The sequence below is a fragment of the Equus quagga genome, chromosome 4, assembly GCF_021613505.1.
Source record: "Equus quagga isolate Etosha38 chromosome 4, UCLA_HA_Equagga_1.0, whole genome shotgun sequence".
NCBI classification, from domain to species: Eukaryota; Metazoa; Chordata; class Mammalia; order Perissodactyla; family Equidae; genus Equus; species Equus quagga.
Window position 1 is genome coordinate 141,610,485 of NC_060270.1, and position 21,713 is coordinate 141,632,197.

The window sequence follows — 21,713 nt, forward strand, 5'->3', positions numbered from 1 at the left end:
CTGCTCATCAAACCATGCTCTGGCAGCATCCCACATAGAAAATAGAGGAATATTGGCAACAGGTGTTAGCTTAGGGACAATCTTCCTCATGAAACAAAACAAAACAAAACAAAACAAAAACCCTCCAGGTTAATGGCTGCATTAGCAACAGACTTTAACAGGCAAGCTCTTCCCGGCCTGGCCAATGCCCACTCCTCAGGTCTCTGATCAACTCCACCCCTCCATCTGAGGCCCTAGTTTTAATGAGGTTTGTTCTTGAAACCTCAAATCTCTTGGAGAAACAACTATTTTAATTTTCACCTTCCACCTACGGCCGTGTGACTGTAAATAGCCACCCGCTAGACCCGCTTTATCAACTGCAGATGTGGTGCGATTAATTAACTCGATGCAGCCTCTGCGCACAAGCTGCTTAACTTCAACCCATTGCAGTTCTGGTTTACTTAGCAGATGCGGCCCAGACTGTTACCTCCCTCTGGAGGGGCCGTCCAGGCAGATGAATTCATTCGTTGGTGTTTGCAGAGCGGCAGGAAACCTAAAAAAGCATTAGGTGAGTTTTTATTTTTATTTATTTATTGACTTTTTGTTTAAAAGGGACCCTTTGCTGTGGGCTGAGCACGCGTCCGGTTGTGCTGCTGTCTCCAGACGCCCCCTCCAGCGCTTCTCTCTCTCATTTCTGCTATTTCTCCCAACTGGAAAACTTTGGACCTTGTCCCAGTGGATGGAAAGGTCTGTCTGCCCATCACATGGGATATTTAAGGATTTTCAGTCTTTTTGGTTTAAATGCCAAATGCTTCCTGCGTCTTCCTGTTGCCTCCAGGCAGCCGGCCAGCCTTCTGTCTGGCCTTCCCCACTTCCCTCTCTCCATCCCTCCCTTCTTTTTTAAAAACAGTCTTATTGAGGGGTTAAGTTTCAGCCTCAGCGGCCCAGGGTTTGCAGGTTTGGATCCCAGGCGTGGACCTACACACCGCTCATCAAGCCATGCTGTGGCGGTGACCCACCTACATAATAGAGGAAGATGGGCACAGATGTTGGCTCAGGGCCAGTCTTCCTCAGCAAAAAGAGGAGGATTGGCAGCAGATGTCAGCTTGGGGCTTATCTCCCTCACCAAAAAGAACCACAACAGTCCTATTGAGAATTTGGCAAGACACAGCAAGGGCATCCTTTTCTAGAAACTGCACTTCCCAGAACTCTGGGGAATGGGAGAAGGAAAGGAGTGGTCATCTTGTAGAGACGGAAGGAAGGACAGAGTGGGGAGAAGAACGTTTGGGGAGGGGGCATGGCACTTGAACTCTGTCTCATGTTTTCAGATGTTGCCCCTAGAAGAGGATTTCCTGAGTGGCTCTAGATGGCCCTGAAGGTGAAATGCAGGCCCCAGGGCCATGCTCCAACACAGCTGAGTCACAGCATCTTGGATGGACTCTGGGGGTCTGTATTTTTAACAAGCTTCTCTTATGCCCTGGATGCCCACTAAGGGCTGAGAACCGTGTGTCCAGGTGGAAAGGCCCAGGGTCCTATTTCCTGACATCCTCTTAAGTGCCAGTGGCCGAGCGAGGGGAGATCGAGCCTGTTAAAGACCTGAGCCTCCACTGCTTTACGCGAGTCGTATTTGCTGGGGGTTCAATGTGTGCCAGACGCTTCACCCTCCCCAGGCCCGAATCTGCATTCCTGTTACGCCCATTTCACAGATGAGGAAACTGACCTCGGGAGGCTCCGTGGGCTCCCGCATCACACCTGTGAAAGGCGATTCATCTAGGCCCCTGCCTTTCTACTGAAGGCTGAGCTGACCCGTGGCCTCCCAGAAAGAACCGTGTGGGGAGTGCTTCCCACACCGGAAACAAACGTCCGACTTCACAGACAGTTCAGTCTGTGTGGTCTCCTTCGCCCTGGGCTGTGTCGGCCTGTGTTTCTCCCCTGAGGGCGTCAGGTCAGACGGCAGCCCTTGGCCTGGTGTGCCAAACCCACTGGGCGGGAGACCCCAGCCTTTCTCCGCTGGTTTGGGGATTCGGGATCTTTTTTAAAATTATTCAACACTAAAGATAAATCAGAAGTCTGTGACCAGTTTGGGGCTTTCTGTTGAGACGTTTCTGTGTTGTTTTACGTACAATGTGTTTCTTTTCCTTAACATGAATGGGAAAATGCTGTATGTATCAAGCCTGCAGTCAACCTTTTCCACGTGATGATTTGTCTTAGGCTTCCTTCTTCATCTGCCTGGTGGTTCTTTCTGTTTTCTTCTGCAGTTTTAATAGTAAAGGCACACTGGAGAAGTTCAGTGATGAGAGAGGAAGGAAGAATATTTCTTAAGCATAATTAAAGATTAAAAAAATGCTATTTATTTTGGAATCCAAGTTTGGAAATACTTATTTTTTTCACTGTGGTTAAATATCTGTTACATAAAATTGGCCGCTTTAGCCATTTTTCAGTGCACAGATCAGTGACATTAAGGACATCCACGTTGTTGTGAAACCATCGCCACCATCCATCTCCACACCTTTTCCTTCTTCCCCAGCCGAGCTCTGTCCCCACGGAGCACCAACTCCCCTCCCTCCCGCAGCCCATTCTCCCTCTGTCTCTGTGAATTTGACTCCTGTAGGGACCTCGTGTGAGCGTAATCATACAGTATTTGTCCTCTTGCGCCTGGCTTGCTGCACTTAGCACCCCTTCTTCAAGGTCCTCCAAGCTACAGCACGCGTCAAACTGCCCGTCACTTTTGAGGCTCCATATGTACGGACGGACCACACTTTGTTTACTTGTTCATCTGTTGATGGACACTCGGGTTGCTTCTACCTTTGGGCTATTATGAATAGGGCTGCTGTGAACATGGGTGTGCAAAGAATTGTTCGAGTCCCTGCTCTGAGTTCTTTTGGGTGTTTACCCAGAAGTGGAATTGTTGCATCACATGGTAATTCTATGTTAAGCGTTTTTTTTTTTTTTGAGGAAGATTATCCCTGAGCTAACATCAGTGCCAATCTTCCTCTATTTTGTATGTGGGACACCACCACAGCATGGCTTGATGAGCGGTGCATAGGTCTATACCTGGGATCTGAATCTGTGAATGCTGGGCTGCTGAAGTGGAGCACACAAATTTAACCACTGTGCCACTGGGCTGACCCCTATATTAACTATTTTTTTAACTATTACATAATATTCCATTATATCTTTTGTGTGTTTATTGGCAATTTAAGTTCTCCTTTCTGTAAACTGCCTAATTCTGGTATGATTTTTAATGGGATTTTAGGTGATCTTTACATAATCTGGATATTCTTTCTTTTATCTGTTATATCTATGGCAAATTATACACATTTAAAAATAAACTTCTACATCATTCCAGACCCAAGCATTTGTCCTTATCTCCTTGATGATTTAAGGGATATTTATTGATGAGCATTTTTATTATCATAAAAATGAGACCACACAGACAGGCAGCATGTGTATGCAGCATAGGGCCTGCCTCCTGGTGGGTGAGTAAATGTAAATGTTCACTGAATGACTAAATGAACTTCAGACAGCACATGGTTTCATTAGCATTTCTTTTTTACAATTTACTGTGATCAGTCAAATCCAGAAACTAAATTAAACTCTTCCTGATGCCGCTCTGTGCAGTTTTCCTAAGGTTAACCTGTTCTACCAGTCTCAGAAAAAAGAATAAGCCAAATTACTATGAAAATAGTAGACAATTCAAGTTTCTGCTCTTTGCAAAGCACTGCAGGGAAACTGCACTGCAACAGGCTTTGTCAGAACAGGGACAGTTAGTGATCAAACAGCCCACAGATGAGAAAGGAAGAGGGTGGAAAGGGGCTGTGAGTCCAGCTCGGTTTTCCTCTTCCCCAGGAAAGGTCATGTCAACAGGAAGAGCCACCACTATTAAGGCTAAAGATGCACCAAATGATTTGCTGAACTCTGTACATCTGTTATTTAATCTTCATCATAATCCTGCAGGGGAGCCATTACCACCCCCATTTGACAGATGCAGAGGGCTCAGGAAAGCTAAGTCACTTGCTGAAGGTCACACAGCTCATGGTAAATGGTAGAGCTGAGCATTCATGCCAGTCCCTTTGGTGGCAGGCACTGAAATCTTCTTGACTGTTATCCTCTTCTGTGTCCCTGGCACCCCAATGCTGGATCAGGGTTACTAACAGGAGCCGTGGCCAGGAGGGGGTGACAGCCTGCGTATGTGTGTGGGAGCGGGCAGGAAGGGGATCTCATGGTTTTCCACGGGGCCCCAGGGTTGGGTGTGGGGAGGCAGGCTGGAGTGACTGCATGTCTTTGAACCTCTGAGGTGCACAGTTTCCCTGGCCAAGACCCTCCTCCTGGGAGTGCTTCCCTGAGGAGCGGCTGGTCCTGGGGCCAGAGGAGCCTCCTAGGGCCACCATGATGGCTCCAACTTATTGTCCCTTGGGAACGGCTGTGTTCGTGTCCTTGGTGACCTTGCTCAACTGTAGCCCGCAGAGGTCTCTACCTTTTCCAGCTCTGACCGTGCATGGAGTTTGCAACCTGTGACTTAACCAGACTCATATGCGTCCCTGTATTGCTCCCTAGACTTTGTTCCTTGTCACACCAGACAAACAGTGTTACCTCTGGGGCTTGGCTTACGTTTTTTGTCCACAAGTCTTTTTAAATACCGTACTAGACCCAAATATTGACGGACAAAGTATATTTTTAGTGGGCAAGCATTTCAGGACTTCTGTAACCTTAGCTTGGCTGAGAATAACTAGTTCGAACAACTTTTCAGGAGGAGGAAGACAGTGGGGGCAGCAAAGGTGAGGGGAAGGACCCACATTTCACTCGGAGGCCTGAGAATCTGTCTTTTTGATGATGATAATTTAAAATGGATTTGGAATTATAATTCAAATTCTATAGGGGTTGTCTCTTTTCTGCAAGTTTGTGGATCATTGTAAATACAAGAAGTGGGGGCTCGCTCCCCTGTGACTTGTGTGTGTTGTCCTGATTCTGGCTGGATTTATTGCGATTTCTGTTGCCCGGCTGCTCTCATCTTTGAAATGGTGGCAGGTGACCTTCTGTCCCCGTACTAGCTACCCAAGTCCTCACTGAGGAGCAGCACCCCTTGAAAGCAGAGTCCTCGCCCCACCTCTCTGCTTCACTCAAAGTCCTCAGCCCAGCACCCGGCGGCCCTCCCCGGCGTCCTGCCCAGACCTGTGTCCTGGCCTCGCACGGTTGTGGAATCAGAATCCTCTGTCAGCTTTCAGGGAAAGGAATGCAGACACCTTCTTGCCCATGGTGATCATAATAGAAACGCTTAACTCTGACAGGTTTCCCTCCCAGGTGTGGAAGGCTTTTCTCCTCATTTCACAGGTAAGACCAAGTGTGTCTACACCAGGGAGCCCCGAGCTGTGGTCCTCGGCAGGCTGTGTTAGAAAGAGATTGCTGGTTTCCATCGAGGAAGACAGAAAAGACTGGTTTCCCTGTCATTGGAAATGTTTCTCCTCCGGAGGGGCTCAAAGGCTTTGATTCGTGGAAGTCTTTCTGAAGCAACACGGTTTGTGAGCTGACTTGCTCCCTGGCCCACATGAGGGTCAGTCAGTCCTGGAAGGCTGCACTCTCCAGTGTGGGAGGCTCTAGCCACATTTAAATTAATTATAACGTGATAAAACGAAACAGTCGGTTCCTCAGTTGCAGCAGCTATGCCGTTCCCAGTGCTCAGTGGCACATGTGGCGTGTGGACAGCACAGCCGCACAAAGTCCTACTGGACAGCCTGGCCTGGAGGCACACCACACAGCAGAGGCTGCCTCACTGCCTCAACAGCGGTGATTTGCATGGAGGCCCTGCAGGACCCAGGCGAGACTGGAGCAAGGATGCAGAGTCCCAGTAATTGCACACACAGCAGCGGTGCGGTCACAGGAGTGAAAACTTAGTGATGCTCTCAACAAACATTTATTTCCTAAATGCAGCACTTGGCTCAGTGCCGTGGAACCTGGAACCCGGGACCATGCAGGACACACTGTCTGCTGCCTTCGGGTTCAGAACCACTAGATGAGGCAGGAAATAAATTTTAAGGAGCTGTGATCAGCTGAGAAGTGGGCATTGGCAAATGGCAATAAATTATCTGGTGGAGGATCAGGGCAGATCCTCAGAGAAGGGGACATGTAAGATGGGTTTGGACGGGTGACGAGGAGCTTGACAATAGACACGGGGGTGGGAGAATGTTCAAAATAGAAGGAACTGCAAACAACTTTGGGGATCTGTAAGAGGTTTAGTGTTAGAGGAATGTGAAGCGGGAGAAGGGGAGGCAGGACCAGCCACCATGGTTTAGGGGTCCTGTGTAAAATGAAAATGCCGATCCCACATTCAAAAGTGATTCAGAATTTCAAGACAGCATGGCTGAGCCTGAAATCAAGCCTGGGGCCCTGTGGAGTGCGGGGCCATGGCCACGAGGCCAGCCTGGGGCTGGAGCCCAAGTTAGACCGGAAGGACGACCTCATCGCCCAGGGCTTTCCTGGTCATGCTTGGACTTGGGCTCTGTCCCAAAGTCGACCGAGGCCAGGAGAGATTTCTGAGCTGGGGTGAAGCGAGGCCAGGCTTGTTTTTGACAAAGACCATGCTGGGGCCGCACTGAAGTCAGGACAGGAAGGCTGGTCAGGAAGAGAGTGAAATGGCCTGAAGAGAGAGGACGAGGATGGGAGAGTGACAGCGGGACAGAGGCGCCGGGACCTGAAGGATCCTTCAGTGGTGAGCTTGATCACAGACGTGGCCTGGAGGGTGTGTGGGGTGTGGGAGGGACGAGAGCTCCTGGGCTCACGGGCTTCAGCCGGGACATCTCCTGTGCTGGGGCCACGCTGGGCTGGCCCCCTCCGAGGTCTCTTAGGCTCTTTCTTTGCAGGTTCTGGAGCCTGCAGGTCCCCCCACCCCTCCCACAGCATGGCTGAGGCAGAGGGAGGGCAGGAGGTGCCGACGCAGACCCCATATCTTCTTCCCAGAACCCTCTCAGGACCCACCGCGCCCGGTGTGCCACACGAGGCCGATGTTTCACTAACCCACATCGGGGGAGCCAAATCGCCCCCTGCCTAGGGCCCCAGCCTCGAGAGGAAGCTGTCATCACTGTTCCAGGACTCTCCTTGGATTTGCATTTCCTGACTTGGGTATTGGTGACACCACTTTTCATGTCCTGACTGAATCAAGACGGGCCCTTTTTTGGGGGTGAGGGAGCCAGTGAGTGCTGAGGCATCCCTGAGGCAGGGAACTGTTCCACATAGCAGGGAGAGGAACTGCGCAGACCCCACCCCCAGCCCTCCTGATGCCAGGAAGACAGCAGGTGCATCTAGTGCCAGGGTGGGGTGCCAGGACCCCTCCCCCTTCATAGGGCCCCTCTTCTGATCCTCATCACAGTGCCTTGGGGGCACTGTGACCCCCTTTACACATGAGCACCGCGGCTGCCTGAGTCTACAGCCCCCTGCCCACTAGCAGGTGTGGGTAGGATGAGGATGGGACCCGGTCCCCAGCTCCTGGGTGCCTCCCCAAAGCCCCTCCCAGCTCGAGCAGATGCCTGGGAACAGCCTCGGTTCTTTTGCTTCCACCTCACAGGTGGAGAAACAGAAAAGAGGAGATGAAACAGTGAGACACCTGGGTGAAACCCGTCTTGTTTCTAGGATGGGGTGATTTTATTTAAACCTGGCATGGAGTGGATGTCTCCATTAGCTTATCTGTAAAAAAAAAGAAACAACATAAAAAGAGGAGTCTGGTCCATCCCAGAGAGGAGGGAATGCGGGGGCATATTTAACGCTTTTGAAGGGAAACAAACACACGTGGCAGCTAAGTAGGTACAGTTAGAATCGGCTGCGTTGGGCTCCATTGTTCCAAGAACTGTTTGAAAACATGCATGTCCTCCTGCAGTCGCAAGGCTGGCTTGGAGAGTCTGCACTTTCTGGAAGCCGGAGGGCGTGGCGAGGCAGGTGGAGGAGGAGAGGGCGGAGGCAGGGCTGGAGAGCCTCGCTGTCTGGGGGTCAGTGGGAGGAGGAGGGAGATGGGAGGTGGTCAGCAGCCCAGGAGCGCCCCAGGAAGCTCGAGGCAACCAACCCCGAAGCCAAGGCCGCTCTCTGGGTCGGTTGGTTGCCTGTTTAAACTGGGATAGTGATCTTAGGAGCAGAAAAAGCTTCCTGCACGTAAGAGCTTGGCTGACAGAAAAAGTCCACAACCTGCGGGCTGGATGGAGCGCCGGGCTCTGCAGCAGTCTTCCGGGCTGCCAAAGGGCGAGGGCCTCGAAGGGCACTTGAAACAACACAGTGACTCTGAACGAATCCGTGTGTCTCATCCTTACAGAAACATACCCTGTGTAAATGAGTCACAAGCTTTCGAGAATAAAATCCAATTTTCCTGTCAGAGGGAAAGATGACCCCCCAGACTGCCGGGGTCTGGGAGGCTGGCCGCAGGCCGGTTCCCCCAGCCCCTGCCTCTCCTTTGTGAAGCCTGGAAAATGGAGCAGTGGGGGAATCCTGTGGCGGCTGAGTGTGCCTGCACCGTCGACGGATGACTGTGCAGCCCCGGTCCCTCGTGTTCTGAGGGCATCGTAGTGGAGCAGCCGCCGGGGCCTTTCAGGGGTTCGGGTGAACTCCTCAATAGCAGGTTTTTTTCCCTCTTCTTTTCAACATTCGCCTTCTTTTCTTACATCCTCATCTTCGCTTTCTCCTTTTTCCCTTTTTTTGTGCTTTTTTCTTTCTCCTTTTTCTTTTGGCTTTTCTGATAGCGTTTTTCTCCTGGCGTTGTGTTTTAAGTCTCTAAATGAAACTTGACTGCCCCCACGGCCGGCTGGAGAAGCACAAAGGCCTCCCGTCCCACTGGCTACAGTAACGCCATTGTGTGTCCTAACAATGCACTAATTGGCGGCGACAATTGTGTGTGTGTGGGGGGGGGAGGCGGCCGCTCTTTTCCAATCAGCAGGCCACTGAAATAAAAGGAGAGGCAGAGGAGGACGGGAGGCCCAGGCTCCTGATGGCGGGGGACAGACCCACAGAGGGGGCGCAGCACTGGGGTTTGTGCTGGGCTTTCTAAATTAATGATAAACATACAGGAGAAAATAATTACTTTGGGAAAAAAATACAGACTTCACTGCAGGCAACTCCATAGTCCTGGTGGGGGTGGAGGGAGGCCAGGGTGAACCCCTCCAGGACAGCTCTTGGCAGGGGGTTGAGTTGAGCCCACCCCCACAGCAGCATCTGTATTTCTGCAAACTGATGGGAAAGTGGGAGAGGCAGTGAAGGGAGGCTAGGAGGAAACCAGCAGGATGGCTGAGGGGCCGTGCCCTTCGAGGCCCTCGCCCTTTGGCAGCCCGGAAGACTGCTGCAGAGCCCGGCGCTCCATCCAGCCCGCAGGTTGTGGACTTTTTCTGTCAGCCAAGCTCTTACGTGCGGGAAGCTTTTTCTGCTCCTAAGATCACTATCCCAGTTTAAACAGGCAACCAACCGACCCAGAGAGCGGCCTTGGCTTCGGGGTTGGTTGCCTCGAGCTTCCTGGGGCGCTCCTGGGCTGCTGACCACCTCCCATCTCCCTCCTCCTCCCACTGACCCCTAGACAGCGGGGACCCTCCTACCCATCCTCTGCCCTCTCTCACAGATTTTTGTGCCTTTTATGTCATGAATATCTTATACTTTAAGGTGAAATACTCTTCCAGCGGAAGAACTGAATCAAGAGTGTGTGAATGCTTGACATCTTTTTGGTGAGTGCATCGTGGGCCCTGCCAATGAAGGCTCCTCTCTCTGCTCAGTTCTGTAGGAACCAACCCTGCTTCTCGAGCAGGTTGTTTCCATTAGTCGGTTGTCCAGCCCCTTCTGAGTGTCACTGCCCTCATGCTGGCGATACAGCAAGCTCCTGAAGAAGCACCTCTTCTCAATTAAACAAGTCTTCCTCCTACCTTGGCACAGCTCTCTGAGCACGGAGGTCGGGCACGGGCACCCTGGCAGGGCCCACTCCTGTTGTTCATGCTGCAGTGTCTGTTAGGTGCAAAGGTCAGGATGACATTGCAAATGCATGGGGAGAAATTGTGTGGGAAAGGCGTTGTGTCAGACACCAGCTCTGGTTAACCTGAGAGAAGCCATTTGTTGCACAGTTGATAGAATTTAAGGAATAAAAAGAAACAGGTCTTCAGAAGAACAGAGTTCAACGTAGTTTCGAAGGAGTGGGAGCTAACAGCCAATCCCTTTGAGGCTGCAGTCCAGTGTGTGTGCTCAGCTCCCCTCAAGGATCACATCCCTGCTGGCCTGGCTTGGGCTGGGGGCCCCAAAAGGAAGGGGACTTCGACGACAGGCCACCAGGACTTCCTTCCTCTGAAGGGAAAGCGGGACCCTGCACCTTCGAGGAGGCGAGAGGGAAGCTGGGGAGCCACAACCCATCACGATTTATCAGGCCTTCGGGAGGCGCACGCGTGTTCTTATTTTTATTTTGTAAAAAGTTTGCTGTTTGAACAAACTAACCAAAAATATTTTTGGGGCAATAAGATGAATTTGATTTGGAACTAAGCATCAGACGATAAGGAATTATTGTCAATTTCATAGGTGTGTAATTGCTTTGTGACTATGTGGAAAAAATAAACATCTTTTTTAGATGTGTACTAAGGCACGTGAGCATAAAATGTCATTATGTCTTGGATTTGCTTTGTGATATTTCCTCAAAAAAGTAAAAAATGAAAACAAGAGTAGATGAAACAAACCAGGCAAAATCTAATAATTCTTATTTTTGAAAATGTTTATTTTGATTTTTGCAAGTCCTTATTAGAGACACGCTGTGCGGCCTGTGTATGAGCTGACTGGGTGCCAGAGGCACTGATCTGGGGACGGTTGGGCAGGGCTAGTTCCCAGGACTCGCCGTCTGTTGTACGTGCTGACACACGCTCAACCTTAAGTGCTGCTCTGCGCGAGGCCAGCCAGCCAGACAGCCAGTGCCCGGCTCTGCTCCCCTCAGCTCAGCGTGGAATGGACGTGCGCAAGCGGGAGCTGCTTCCTGAGACATCTGTCATCAGGCAGCTCCTCTGGGCACTGGGGCTGCTGACGCTGCTTCCTCAGTTGCCTAACTCCGGACAGCAGCGAGAAAGCCATTTGGGGAGGCTGACCCAGTTTAGAATTCAAATTCCCTTCCCTGCATGTGCAATTGGAATTTATTTCCTATGCAAAAGGCAAGAATCTCAGAGTAAAACACCTCTAGCTAGGCGTGGGTATGTGAGCGCCGATCCTGGTGAAAAAGGATCTTGGTGTGTTTTCATAAGGATGCGTGCCTTGTGGTATTCTCAGAACCTGACATTATCAAAAGTGTGTCATCACGATACAGTGCTGAAGCTAAGGCAATTTGGATGTCCTTGGGCCCAAAATTAATATGTGCTTTGTATAGTCTTGTAATTTGGGAAGCAATTTTCCATAACACAGTGGGAGATCTTCCTTTATACATCTGAGATAATTTAGCTCAATGCTTATTTGAAAAAATTACTGCGCTAATAGCAGCTCTTCAGCTTCAGAACAGCAGACCCTGTGGGGAGAACACAGAAGTCACTGAAAGTGATTCTCCTGAGTCTGTCTGGGTTCGTCTGGACAAAAGCCGGCGGAATTTCCCCCAGACCAACAGCTGCCTGAGATTGTATGGCAGGATCCGAAATATTGTATAAACTCATGAACTCTAGCCGATTTGCTTAAAGCCCATAGCCCTGAATGGAAGAATATTAAATAAAGGTGGAGGAGTAATGAATTTCCCCATTGTCCAGGTAAACTGGGAGTCAGTGCACATGAGTTGGAATTCCTGTATGTTCAGCTATGGGAACAATTTGTTCTTCCTACTGGATTTTTCTGCCCAAGCTACGAAGGAAGAGATGTAAACAGCAGAATAAATTATATCTTTCTGCTGGGTGTGTTTTGCCTTGGGCTTCCTGGGTATTATGTACCATCGGGGCAGAGGGTGGGGGACAATCCTCTGCTCCAATCAGAATTTAATACACTAATAAAAATAAATTTAAAACATTTTTTTCCCCAGTCAGGAATGTAGTTTCTAATGATGCTGCTTTAGAACAAGTCCTAGGTGAGGCCCCGCAGACTCAAGTTCAAGTTTCTAGTTGCATTCCTGCTCCTCGGCACTATCAGCTTCCCACGGTGGCTCTGAATAGTCATTGCTGCTGTGGGTGTTCCCCACATGGCAAGCACTGTGGACATGAAGATCATATTTTTTATAAGAGACTTCAAACCCTTTGGAAAAGCACTCCATCAGTGAGGAACAGCTGTCATCATTTAAATTACTCACTTCATAAAGGGAGGTAAGAAGTGCTGTCCTTCTAAGTTTCCATTCACCTGTAACTGGCAGTGGAGGTTGAAAATCATCACTTCAACAGACGCCTGGATTTAGAATGACGGGTTCATTTTAAAGTCTAGTTCTTCTACTGAGCAAGGCAAATCTGAATACAGCTCAAGATTTCCCAAATTTCCTAGGCCTTTCTGGGCAAGAAGCACTTCTGATTTTCCATTTTAAACACCACCGTCCAGAGTGATGAAGTGCATGTTCATCGGGTGAGCCTGAACTGGGAGTGGATGCTCACATGCATGCATTTGTGGACAACTGCGGCATAACCAGAAGGAAAGAACAAATGAAAGGGAGAGGACAAGGCTCCCTTTGTCGGCCAGCTTAGTCACCTGTGGCCATGACTGGGCCACTTCCATTCTCCAGGCTGCCTGGCAATGGCATGTCCTGGATAAGCAGAAGCTAACCACACCTGGGTGACAGTAAGAGGTGTGCAGAGATCAGGTTTACGAAGATGACTGCAGGCCACGAGCACAAGTTCCAAAGTGCTGTCTGTGTCTGTGGGAAAAGGGCAGACAGCAGCTGTTAGTGGGAGGGCGACTAAAGCCGTTCAGCCCCCTCTGCCTCCTTTTGACATCCTTCCTGCTGTGGACCACCGTGTGCCAAGCAAACGTTTATTTCAGGGCAACTTGCTTCATTTGATCCAGTGGTTCTTAACTCTCAGGATGCATGGGAATCACCCAGGGAGGCTTAAGAAATACAAACACTCAGGCCCCATCCAGAGTGATCCTGGTTCTGTTGTCCATGACAGAGTCCTGATATTTTGCTTTTGTTTTTGTGTTTTAATGTGAGAACCACTGATTAAAGTCATCGACAAAGGACAGGACAGGGGAACAGTCCAGGGAGATTCAAGTCACCATCTCCTGAGGGTGGGGAGAGATGAACAAAATGCTGTCTCTTTCCACCAGTCTGGAAACATCTTTGCATATCTTCTCCTTGATAATGCCAAACTTCTGGACTTACCCAGCCACTCCAGTTTGTCCTGTGAGTCAGATGAATCTGGGCTCTGACCACATCGTGGGTCCAGTTTGATCCAGTGAAACATTAACTGGTTTCTTTTCGTAGTGGATTATGGCAGGTTTCTTGTGAGGATGAAGTCCAGTTGTTCCTTGAATAGAATGGGTGTGAGCCCCAACTGGTTTCCGGAGGGTGGAGGAGGAGAGGCTGAGCATGAACTTGTTTGGGTGTGTCTTAGGGAGTGTGGCTCAGGGGTCACCTTTGGTAAATGCTTAACCAGAAGCACATTTTCTAGTCTCTTCAGTGTCTTTCTTTGAGAAAGTGAATGTGAATGGTGCTTTGAAAGGTTCCAAGTGGACAGCTGCTGCACCTCACGCTGTGTTGATGGAAGAGCAAGGGCAGCCAAGGGCGGCAGTGCAGATATTTCCAAGCACGTTGCAACTCCCAGAAGGCTGCTCCCTCTCACAGAAACACCTACTTTTTACTTTTCACTCTTTATTCCCAAAATGTGGTCTTCAGGAACGACTAGCACCCTTGCCTAGTGGCCTACTGCCTGCCACTCGTCCATCTAATTTGGAGAGCACAGTGGGGAGATGAAATCAGGGCAAAAACGTTGGGGAAGAGCTTTAGGGAGGATGTGCCACACACGAGCTTTCGCAGGTGTGTCTCAGAACTGAAGGAAATCATGCCCTGATTTGGCAAATAAGGCCTATAACACTACACCTGCATCTTTAAAAAAGTTACACTATATTTTTCACAAACATAGGAAAGGCAGATGAGAATATTGTAGGCTGATGAATTTAGAAAAAAAGTCTACCTGTAAGATTAATATTAAGAGAGACTTTAAAGTCCTAGCAGCTCACTCTCACTAAAGTGCAAATCTTGACTTTGAATTGACATGGAGGGCTCATGGTGGGCTTTCACCAGCCCTGCAAACCAGCATTGTAATGAAGCCATTATGAGAAGAGACAGTACTTTCTATATTGTTTATTGAAGGAGAGAGAACTTTATACATTAGGAACTGGTGCTCTTAAATTACATGACAGATGACCATAAAAACTTGGGGTCTTGTCAACAATACAACTTCATTTTATATTATTACTGTTATTGATATTTAAAAAATGATGTAAACAAAAATATGGATAAGTTATGCCAAACCAAAAGGCAATAAAATCTAGAAAACAGAAACAACACAATATAAGTTAGCACATTAGCTATTACAAATAGCTCAACACAGAGTGGTATAATAGCCCAAACCCCAAATTTTAGTCAATTCTGTACTGCATGAGCAGAAATAAGGGAAAATGACACTGATCTGATGCAGGAGCAAAAGAACAAGAACAAGCAGTCTTCCGCATCGCCATGTTCAACACTTTCATTTGCAACCTAAGCATTTCCCTTCTTTTGCTATTCCTTAAAGACAGGTGTTTTTTCTTAAATCTTCTATGGTAGGCTACTGGCTATTTATGACAAGATTCTGACAGCTGAACACAGCTGAACACACTCAAGCCTAGGCCTCCAGCAGTGGAAGCTCAGTGGACTGCCCATACCACACAGAAACATTTTTATCACAATTTATCGAAGAGGCTTCCCATTTCCCACTTGGAAAACAGGTGTAAAAATAAACAGAAAACATTTATACAGCAAAAGAAAAGAAGATCCTTGTGTTTGTGTAATTTTTTAACCTGAGAAAGGCTAAGTCCACTGACTTTACGGATTCAGATCTGGTTAACTGGTGTAGTTTCTCTACCCATTGGCCTTGGTGACATAATGACATTCCTGAGTTTGGTTAATGAAAGCAAACATGCAAACAACGAAAAGAGTGATTGAAAAACAGCATAACCAAAGCTAAAACATTCCATCTTTTGTATTTCCTGGTAAAAGTGTACTGGAGCTGAGAAGCCAATGTTTCTACCTGAATGAGTGTCTCCACAGGGACTCTCTGACTACTGAGGTTAAGGCACCAGGTTAAGCAAAGGTGAAGGTCTGACATGCACATGGAGCGTGCAGGCTCCAGTACATCTGTATCAGGAGCAGCCAGCAGGGAAGAAGCAAAGTGACCCGCATTTAGGTGAAGGGCCCTGCAGGCTCCAAGTGGGTCAGCAGACTGGACGAGAAGCGCTAGGCAGCACTGTAAGGCACTCCTACGGGGAAATAACAAATGGGGTGCCAACACAAAGAAGCCTCAGGCTCAGTTGTCCACTAGCCGGTTAACCATCCACGAGGCCTGAATCTGGGCCAGGGCTCAGGACTAGGGCAAGGAAGGTCAAGGGGAAGGGACAGAGGCTGGTCTGCAGCTCTACGGCCAGTAGGAGGGGATCTTCACTGTGCTGGGTCACTGTGGGTGCCTGAATCTTCTACCTGGGTAACAACTGGCTTCACTCCAGACCTTTCTAACAAGACTTCTTTCCACAGGAAGGAACCAAAGCAAGACAGCAGGTGTCTCCTCAACAGAGTTTGCCAGAGCCCTCTGCCACATCAGAGGCCCCTCTACGAGGAAAGTGCCATATAGCAGGATCACTTGGAACTCATCTTGAAGGAGCCTCCTGACAGAGATGGCTATGCTTAGGTTCCTGGGACTTTTACCTGGAGTTTAACAAGGACTAGGGTGTTTGGACTTGACCATCGACATGTGTCCCATGTGCTGGGAAGCAACACTGTCTTCAGATCCATGCAGCAGGGTCCTCAGCCGGCACTGTGCTCAGCCTCAAGTAGCCAGTTCTCCTGGACTCAGGGTGGTTAACAAGGGCCAAGGAGAGGAGAACAGACAGAGTTCCCACTGACTCCTTGCCTGCCAAGGAGTGAGGTGCTCGTTTCCTTCAGTCTTGCCCCAAATTCTGTACTTTTTCATGTTATCTTGGAGTAAGAAAAGAAGTGAGACAGAAAACTCAAGAAATAAGGGGAAACTGCATGCACCTCTCTTTACTGGGAGAAGTAAAAAATAAAATAAAATAAGCTTTGTGTTGCTCCAGGCAGCATTCGAGTCAGGAGCTGAAGACTTATTTCAGAATCCAGTTATTTCAACAAAGCGCGGCAGATCAGTGCCAATGAATAATTCTGCCCAAACACACAAACAGCAGCATGGCTTTGCCCTGAACCAGGAGCAGAACACATCTCTGCTGCTCAGATAATGCCTCTCTTTGAAGATGTGGCACCCTGATCAGTAATTTACACATGGCCTCTTCAGGCCGGTGGGTAGAAAACAAGCCCACAGGTTTGGAAGCCAAGCCTTTTTGAGGAGGCATGGAAGAAACTATCCAGTGTACTGTCCAGTGTGTCCATATGCAAACACAAAAATAGGCCAGACCCCACCCAGGGGGACTCACTCCAGCTTTGCTTCACAAAGGCTGCCTGGGCAGCTAGTGCCTTAGGGCAGCTCAGCTCTCACTGTGGCAGGAAGGATGCCCGGCTCAGGCCCTCTGCTGCAGTCTGAAGGATGCCACTGAGCGGGCTGGAAACCACAAGTGCCAAGCACTAGCGACATTCCCTTTCTGTTGGAGGCCTCGTCTAGGAGAGTGAAAAAGCAATTACCCTCTCAGCTAATCAAATATTAAAGCTGCTGGAGAGATTGGCCTTTAGCTTGCCGACGTGAAAACGACTCTGCTACAGCCCCTGGGAATGCAGGGAGGCCAGGAGAGACGAGATTTTTACACTGTTTTCACAGAAAGAGGCTTTCAACTTTGGGAAAAAGCAGGCCTGGGAAGAACGCGGCTGCCACTCCAGTCGACTGCTTTCTCAGCGCCTGTGGCCTTCCTGCCGCGGTGCAGACTGGGTCTATTTTAGGAGCTGGCTTCCTCACCGAGGGTGGGACTGTCTCATACACGAGTTTCTGGCACTGTTAGGAGGGACTTCCTCAAGTGATACACCAGGGAATGGGCCTTTCAAGTGAAAAGAGGTTCCTCAGAGTCGGCTGCCAGCTCCAGGAGATTAATTGACCATTTTCTCATGTGCTTTATGTGCAAGATATTTAACATGGGATGAAAAACGGAACATGAGGGAAAGCAGGTATTAGCCTGGTCTTAAGGAGGTGGTAATCTACAGATTTGCTTTTGTTTCCAGTTTCTAAGCAGTGGAACAATGACCTAACAGTGCACCCATAGTTTGTTAGAGTTGAAAACAGTAATAGCGTTCAGGTGCTCTAAGGCGTTCTGGGCTGAAAATAGCAATTTTGAATTTTCATGGCAGACCCACCTCCTATGCCGGCTTCGCTCTGTTCTATCAGCTTTTGGTGGTGGTGGTGAGTGTTGTGCAGGCCTGTGGCCAGCACTGGCCAGGCCGTCAGGGATGGACAAGAGGAGAGAACACAGAGCAGCTGGGACTGGTTCTGGGCAGAAAGGACTGCTCATATGTGGCAGAGCCTCCACCTGGGCCCTGGTGGAAACAAGGTCCTTTGGAACAGGGTCCGGAATTTCATCCTGACTCTCGGCAGGTCTGACCCTGGGTGATTGTGAGTGGGGCAGGAGGTTCTGTACACAAACGAAACACGGTGGAAGGGGAGGAGATGGCCCTGCGCGTCATCTCCAGCGTGGTGTGCTGGGGTGGGGCTGGCGGGGGAATCACGGCACGTTAATTGCAGGAGGCAGAGCGAGCTGCGGTGACAGGGAACTGGGGGCGGGGAAAAGGCACTGTGCCATCAGAGCACATCTGTTTTATAATAAGCAGGTCTGTAATTCTCTTGTGAAAGATCCTGTTCTCTCTTCTCCGAGGCTGGAAAATATAAATACCGTACCTGATGAAGGGGAGGAGGGACGTGGAGACGGCCAGATCTGTTGCCTGTGTGCCCAGGGCTTGTTTGAGACTACGCCCCTTTGCTTTAGTGTGCGACGTTCTCTGTGACCAGAGTGGGGAAGGTCAGCCTGTGTTTCCAAGAGTAAAGGCACCATAAGGCGTCTCATGAATAGGCCTGTCTAGCCTTGGTTACAGCTCCTATCGAATCAGAAAATCAATGAGTCCGTGGTGCCATGCTATTCAGTTGAAATGTGTGGTCTGGGCCAAAGGGACCGGCATGGGTTGACAGGTGAAATGCTTACACCTAACTGTCTGCACAGAAGTCATTCTAAAGTCACATGAGTTGGGATCTGGGGAGCATGGTATGGGGTGCCAGGAGCAGTGGGTTAAATGCCCCATGACCTTCGGGAGCCCCTGATTCCCCAGGTCCTAGGAGCAGTGAAACTACCAAACCAGGAAGGTGTTGAGGGCGTCTGTGCAGCAGAGACACAAAGTCTTCTCATGCAGTCCACTGGGAACTGCTGCAGCATAGCTCATTTGTTCTCGGAAGGGATAAGGTGGAGGGACTGCGAGCTATGATCCGGGCCCCACCTCACCTGCTCTTTCTGCCACAGCGGCTACTAGCTGGCTCTTAAAAGGGTGCTGCACGGGACAACATTGCCTGCTGAGGGCGAGGCCATTCATTCTATTTCTTATCCCCATCCTATTATTTTAGCACTTTTTGTTTTACCTTAACATGGAAATTACATGTGTATATGTATTTAAACAATATTAGGTTTAATTAATTATATTTGTAAGTTTGGTATTTTCTTAATAGTCTAAAGTTGGTATTTTGAAGTTCCATGTTACTCTGACTTTTTAAACAAAAAAACAGGAAAGTAGAAGTGGCTAAAATGACAAATTAAAGGTCAAAATGAAAGGGCAGTGAAGAACAATGAGAAATAACGCATTTAAAATGAATAGGTAGGAACTGCCTACACAGGTTTCTGTGAAAAGAAATTGAAGACTGCCTGTTGGAATGCAGGCACTGCATACCCTGCCCACCAGTCTACAAACCCATGTATTGAATGGCTATCCTGGGAAACCTCCTCAGGCCAGGATCATTAAACAATCACAAATGTCACCATGAAACCGCTGGGACTCGGCTCTTCCGAGAGCCATGTTCACAGCCTGTGGATGCAGTGCAGCATCGCACCCTTGGCTGGGCGTTGGGATTCGTACCAGCAAACAGACTGATGACATGCAGTTACTGGTCACTGAGTTGTCTCCTTTTCTCAAGAAGAGGCCTTCTGAGATGAACTTGCAAACCAGACCCAGTTCTCCTGGGAAGTAAAGGTGTGTGCTTCCTGTCTGAGGGTGCTCGCTCTGCTGGTTCCTAAGCCACTTGGCTCAGATCCCCACCTCTGCAGAAGAAACCGAGGGGAGAGAGCCAGGGAAGGATCCAGGAGTCATTCCTGTGTTTTGAAGATTTTCTTACAAAACAGATGATGATGGGTGTCATCCTCTGTGAAGGCTAAAAATAAATAACACAAAAATAACCTGAAGAGCTGCTGTTCTGTAGGACATGTTTCCTCCTGTGTCCTGTTTAATAAAATGGCCCCGAGAGCCAAAAAAAAAAAAAAAAAAAAACTGAAAAAAGTCTAAACTATAAAGCATTGTATGTAAACCACATTTTGCTTGGGAGTAAGCAGCTGAAATTCATGGCTAAGTATAATTCAGCTATTGGTAACTTTTGAGCTACAGCAGCTCCATGGACCATGTAGACGAGGACTGCTACAGAATACCTGTACAGGACGTACAGTGTGTGTGTATATATAAATATATATCTATACCTAGCTGAAGGTGAGACACGACTCTTCTCCCAAAGGGGTCTAACTGGCTAGTAGGGAGATGCTGGGGTGGATGGGTCACTGCAGGGCAAGCCCTGGCCTTGGTGCCTGCCTAGTCAGGTGTTCTGGCAGGACAGCTCAAACATGTTGCACGCCTCCTCCAGGCTCTCGTCCATGTTCAGCCTCCGCCAGAAAGACTTCTGCTTCTTCTGCAGCTCTCGGCGGACACACCTTGGGCAGGGCACAGACTTTTCTTTGCATTCAGAATGGAAAACGGCTCCACAGCTTTCACACCTGGAAAAGCCAACCACGGATACGATGAGCAAGGTTGGAAGGAGCAAGACAAAAGCCTGCTGTCCAATGGCCTCTGTGCAGCTGGGGCACATTTTATTGCAGCCAGTCCTGCCACTGGGAAGAGAAATGACTCACAGAAATGGGTTCTTCCCTTTTCAAAATGCTCAAGGTTGAATTTCACTTGAAAAACTTTTTTTTCTGATTAGTGCTAGCTGAGGAGAGGCTTATGGCTTCTGGGGGAGGGGAGCCAATAGTCACCGGCAGCTCTGATCATGGTGGCGGTGGACAGATGGAGCTCTAGAAGCTCCGTGTTTCCCCTCCATTGAGAAAGAAGTGTGGGCGGTAAGCCCAGGGTGAGGTGACAGGAAGTGGGATCGAAGTGCCCGCCAACAGAAAATGCTCAGAGCCCGGGGCTGAGCCCAGGGTCACGGCAGTGGAAACGCAGCTTTCCACTGGAGCTAACAGGAGCTAAGGGATTCCCTGTCACTCCTCACCTTTAACTGACAGTTTGGAAAGTAAAATGACACATTTTCCTTTTCTGAATGATGTCCTATGGTCTCTTGTCCTCCTCAGTTTCTTAAAAATTAGGATAAATAACTCCCCACCTTTAAAAGTCTACCTTTATAACCCAAGTGGGAACAGAAAAGCATGAGAGAGCAGGAAAGAGAAATATTTTTAAAACAACACACAGATCTTGGAATTTATAGAGGAGACATTCCAGATGGGTGACGAGTTTGTTGTCTGGCTTGGTGGAAGCCTGTACAGGAGACTACATGGCTTGCTTTTACTGCAAGGTCTTTAATAACGAGTAACGGACAAGCACAACTGTAGCTGCTCCAGTGGGTGGCTTCCAAAGTGGATTAAGTTCTCCTCCTTCTACACATGAGTGACAAGAACTATTACCTCATCCCAGGAGCCCAGGGAATTGGGCCTGCATGATTTTGTTCAACTAGCAAACATCCATGGAGTGTCCAGCACCAGACCGGGTTCAAAGATGGCTACGAAGGAACTAGGCCTCGGGGCTCAGCCTTGTGCTTCTTTTGCTTTCCTATAGTATCTTGAGTTTCTGTCCTTGGCATAGGATAGTCTTCGGGGCAGCATTCCCTAGGCTGCCACTGACTTACCCCCAGCACCTTTCAAGACTCGGAAAGTTTGGTCAAAGGAGTATCTTCCCACCCAGCCTCATATCCAGGGGAGAAGGCAGCAACTTGGAGGGAGAGACGTCGGGACCAGGGAGGGGGCTCCATCTACCAGGTGACAGACCAAAAGACAAGCTCCACCGCACCCCGAGCATCCACCCCCAGCTCAGCTCTCTGGGCCAAGCACAGCACAGCGGTGGCTCCAACAGCAGACAGAGCGACACGGCCTGACTTCATCCCACCCTCAAGTCACTTTCCGGCTGTATGACCGCTGTGGACTGAACTGTTTCCCTCCCAAATTCCTCTGTCGAAGCCACAACCCTCAGTATCACTGTGTTTGGAAAGAGGGTCTTTAGGAAGTAATCAAGGTTAAACGAGGTCATAAGAGCGGGCCCTAAGTCAGACGGGGTACAGAAAGCTCCTCTTTCTCTCCCACTGCAGGCGGGGACTCGCGGGAAGAAAGGCTGTGCAGAGCTCAAGGAGGCG

The 21,713-nt window shown here is 49.2% G+C and overlaps 1 protein-coding gene and 1 long non-coding RNA gene across 9 annotated transcripts in view; one reads left to right on the plus strand and one right to left on the minus strand.

Annotated features, from left to right (window-relative positions):
- The first annotated feature begins 6,544 nt into the window (after window positions 1-6,544).
- On the plus strand, window positions 6,545-9,633 carry LOC124237979 (uncharacterized). The gene is made up of 3 exons (XR_006888201.1): window positions 6,545-6,685; window positions 6,934-7,095; window positions 9,604-9,633. It is a non-coding gene; the product is annotated as an uncharacterized LOC124237979 (long non-coding RNA).
- A 4,587-nt stretch (window positions 9,634-14,220) lies between these two features.
- PLEKHM3 (pleckstrin homology domain containing M3) overlaps window positions 14,221-21,713 on the minus strand; it is a 173,796-nt gene continuing 166,303 nt past the window's right edge. For 7 of the 8 annotated variants that reach the window (XM_046658199.1, XM_046658202.1, XM_046658200.1 and 4 more), the window contains exon 8: window positions 14,221-20,088. In XM_046658199.1, coding sequence (XP_046514155.1) covers window positions 19,911-20,088 — 178 coding nt within the window. In that variant the 3' untranslated portion in view covers window positions 14,221-19,910. The remainder of the gene's footprint in view (window positions 20,089-21,713) is intronic. The other variant, XR_006888200.1, reaches the window with a different exon arrangement.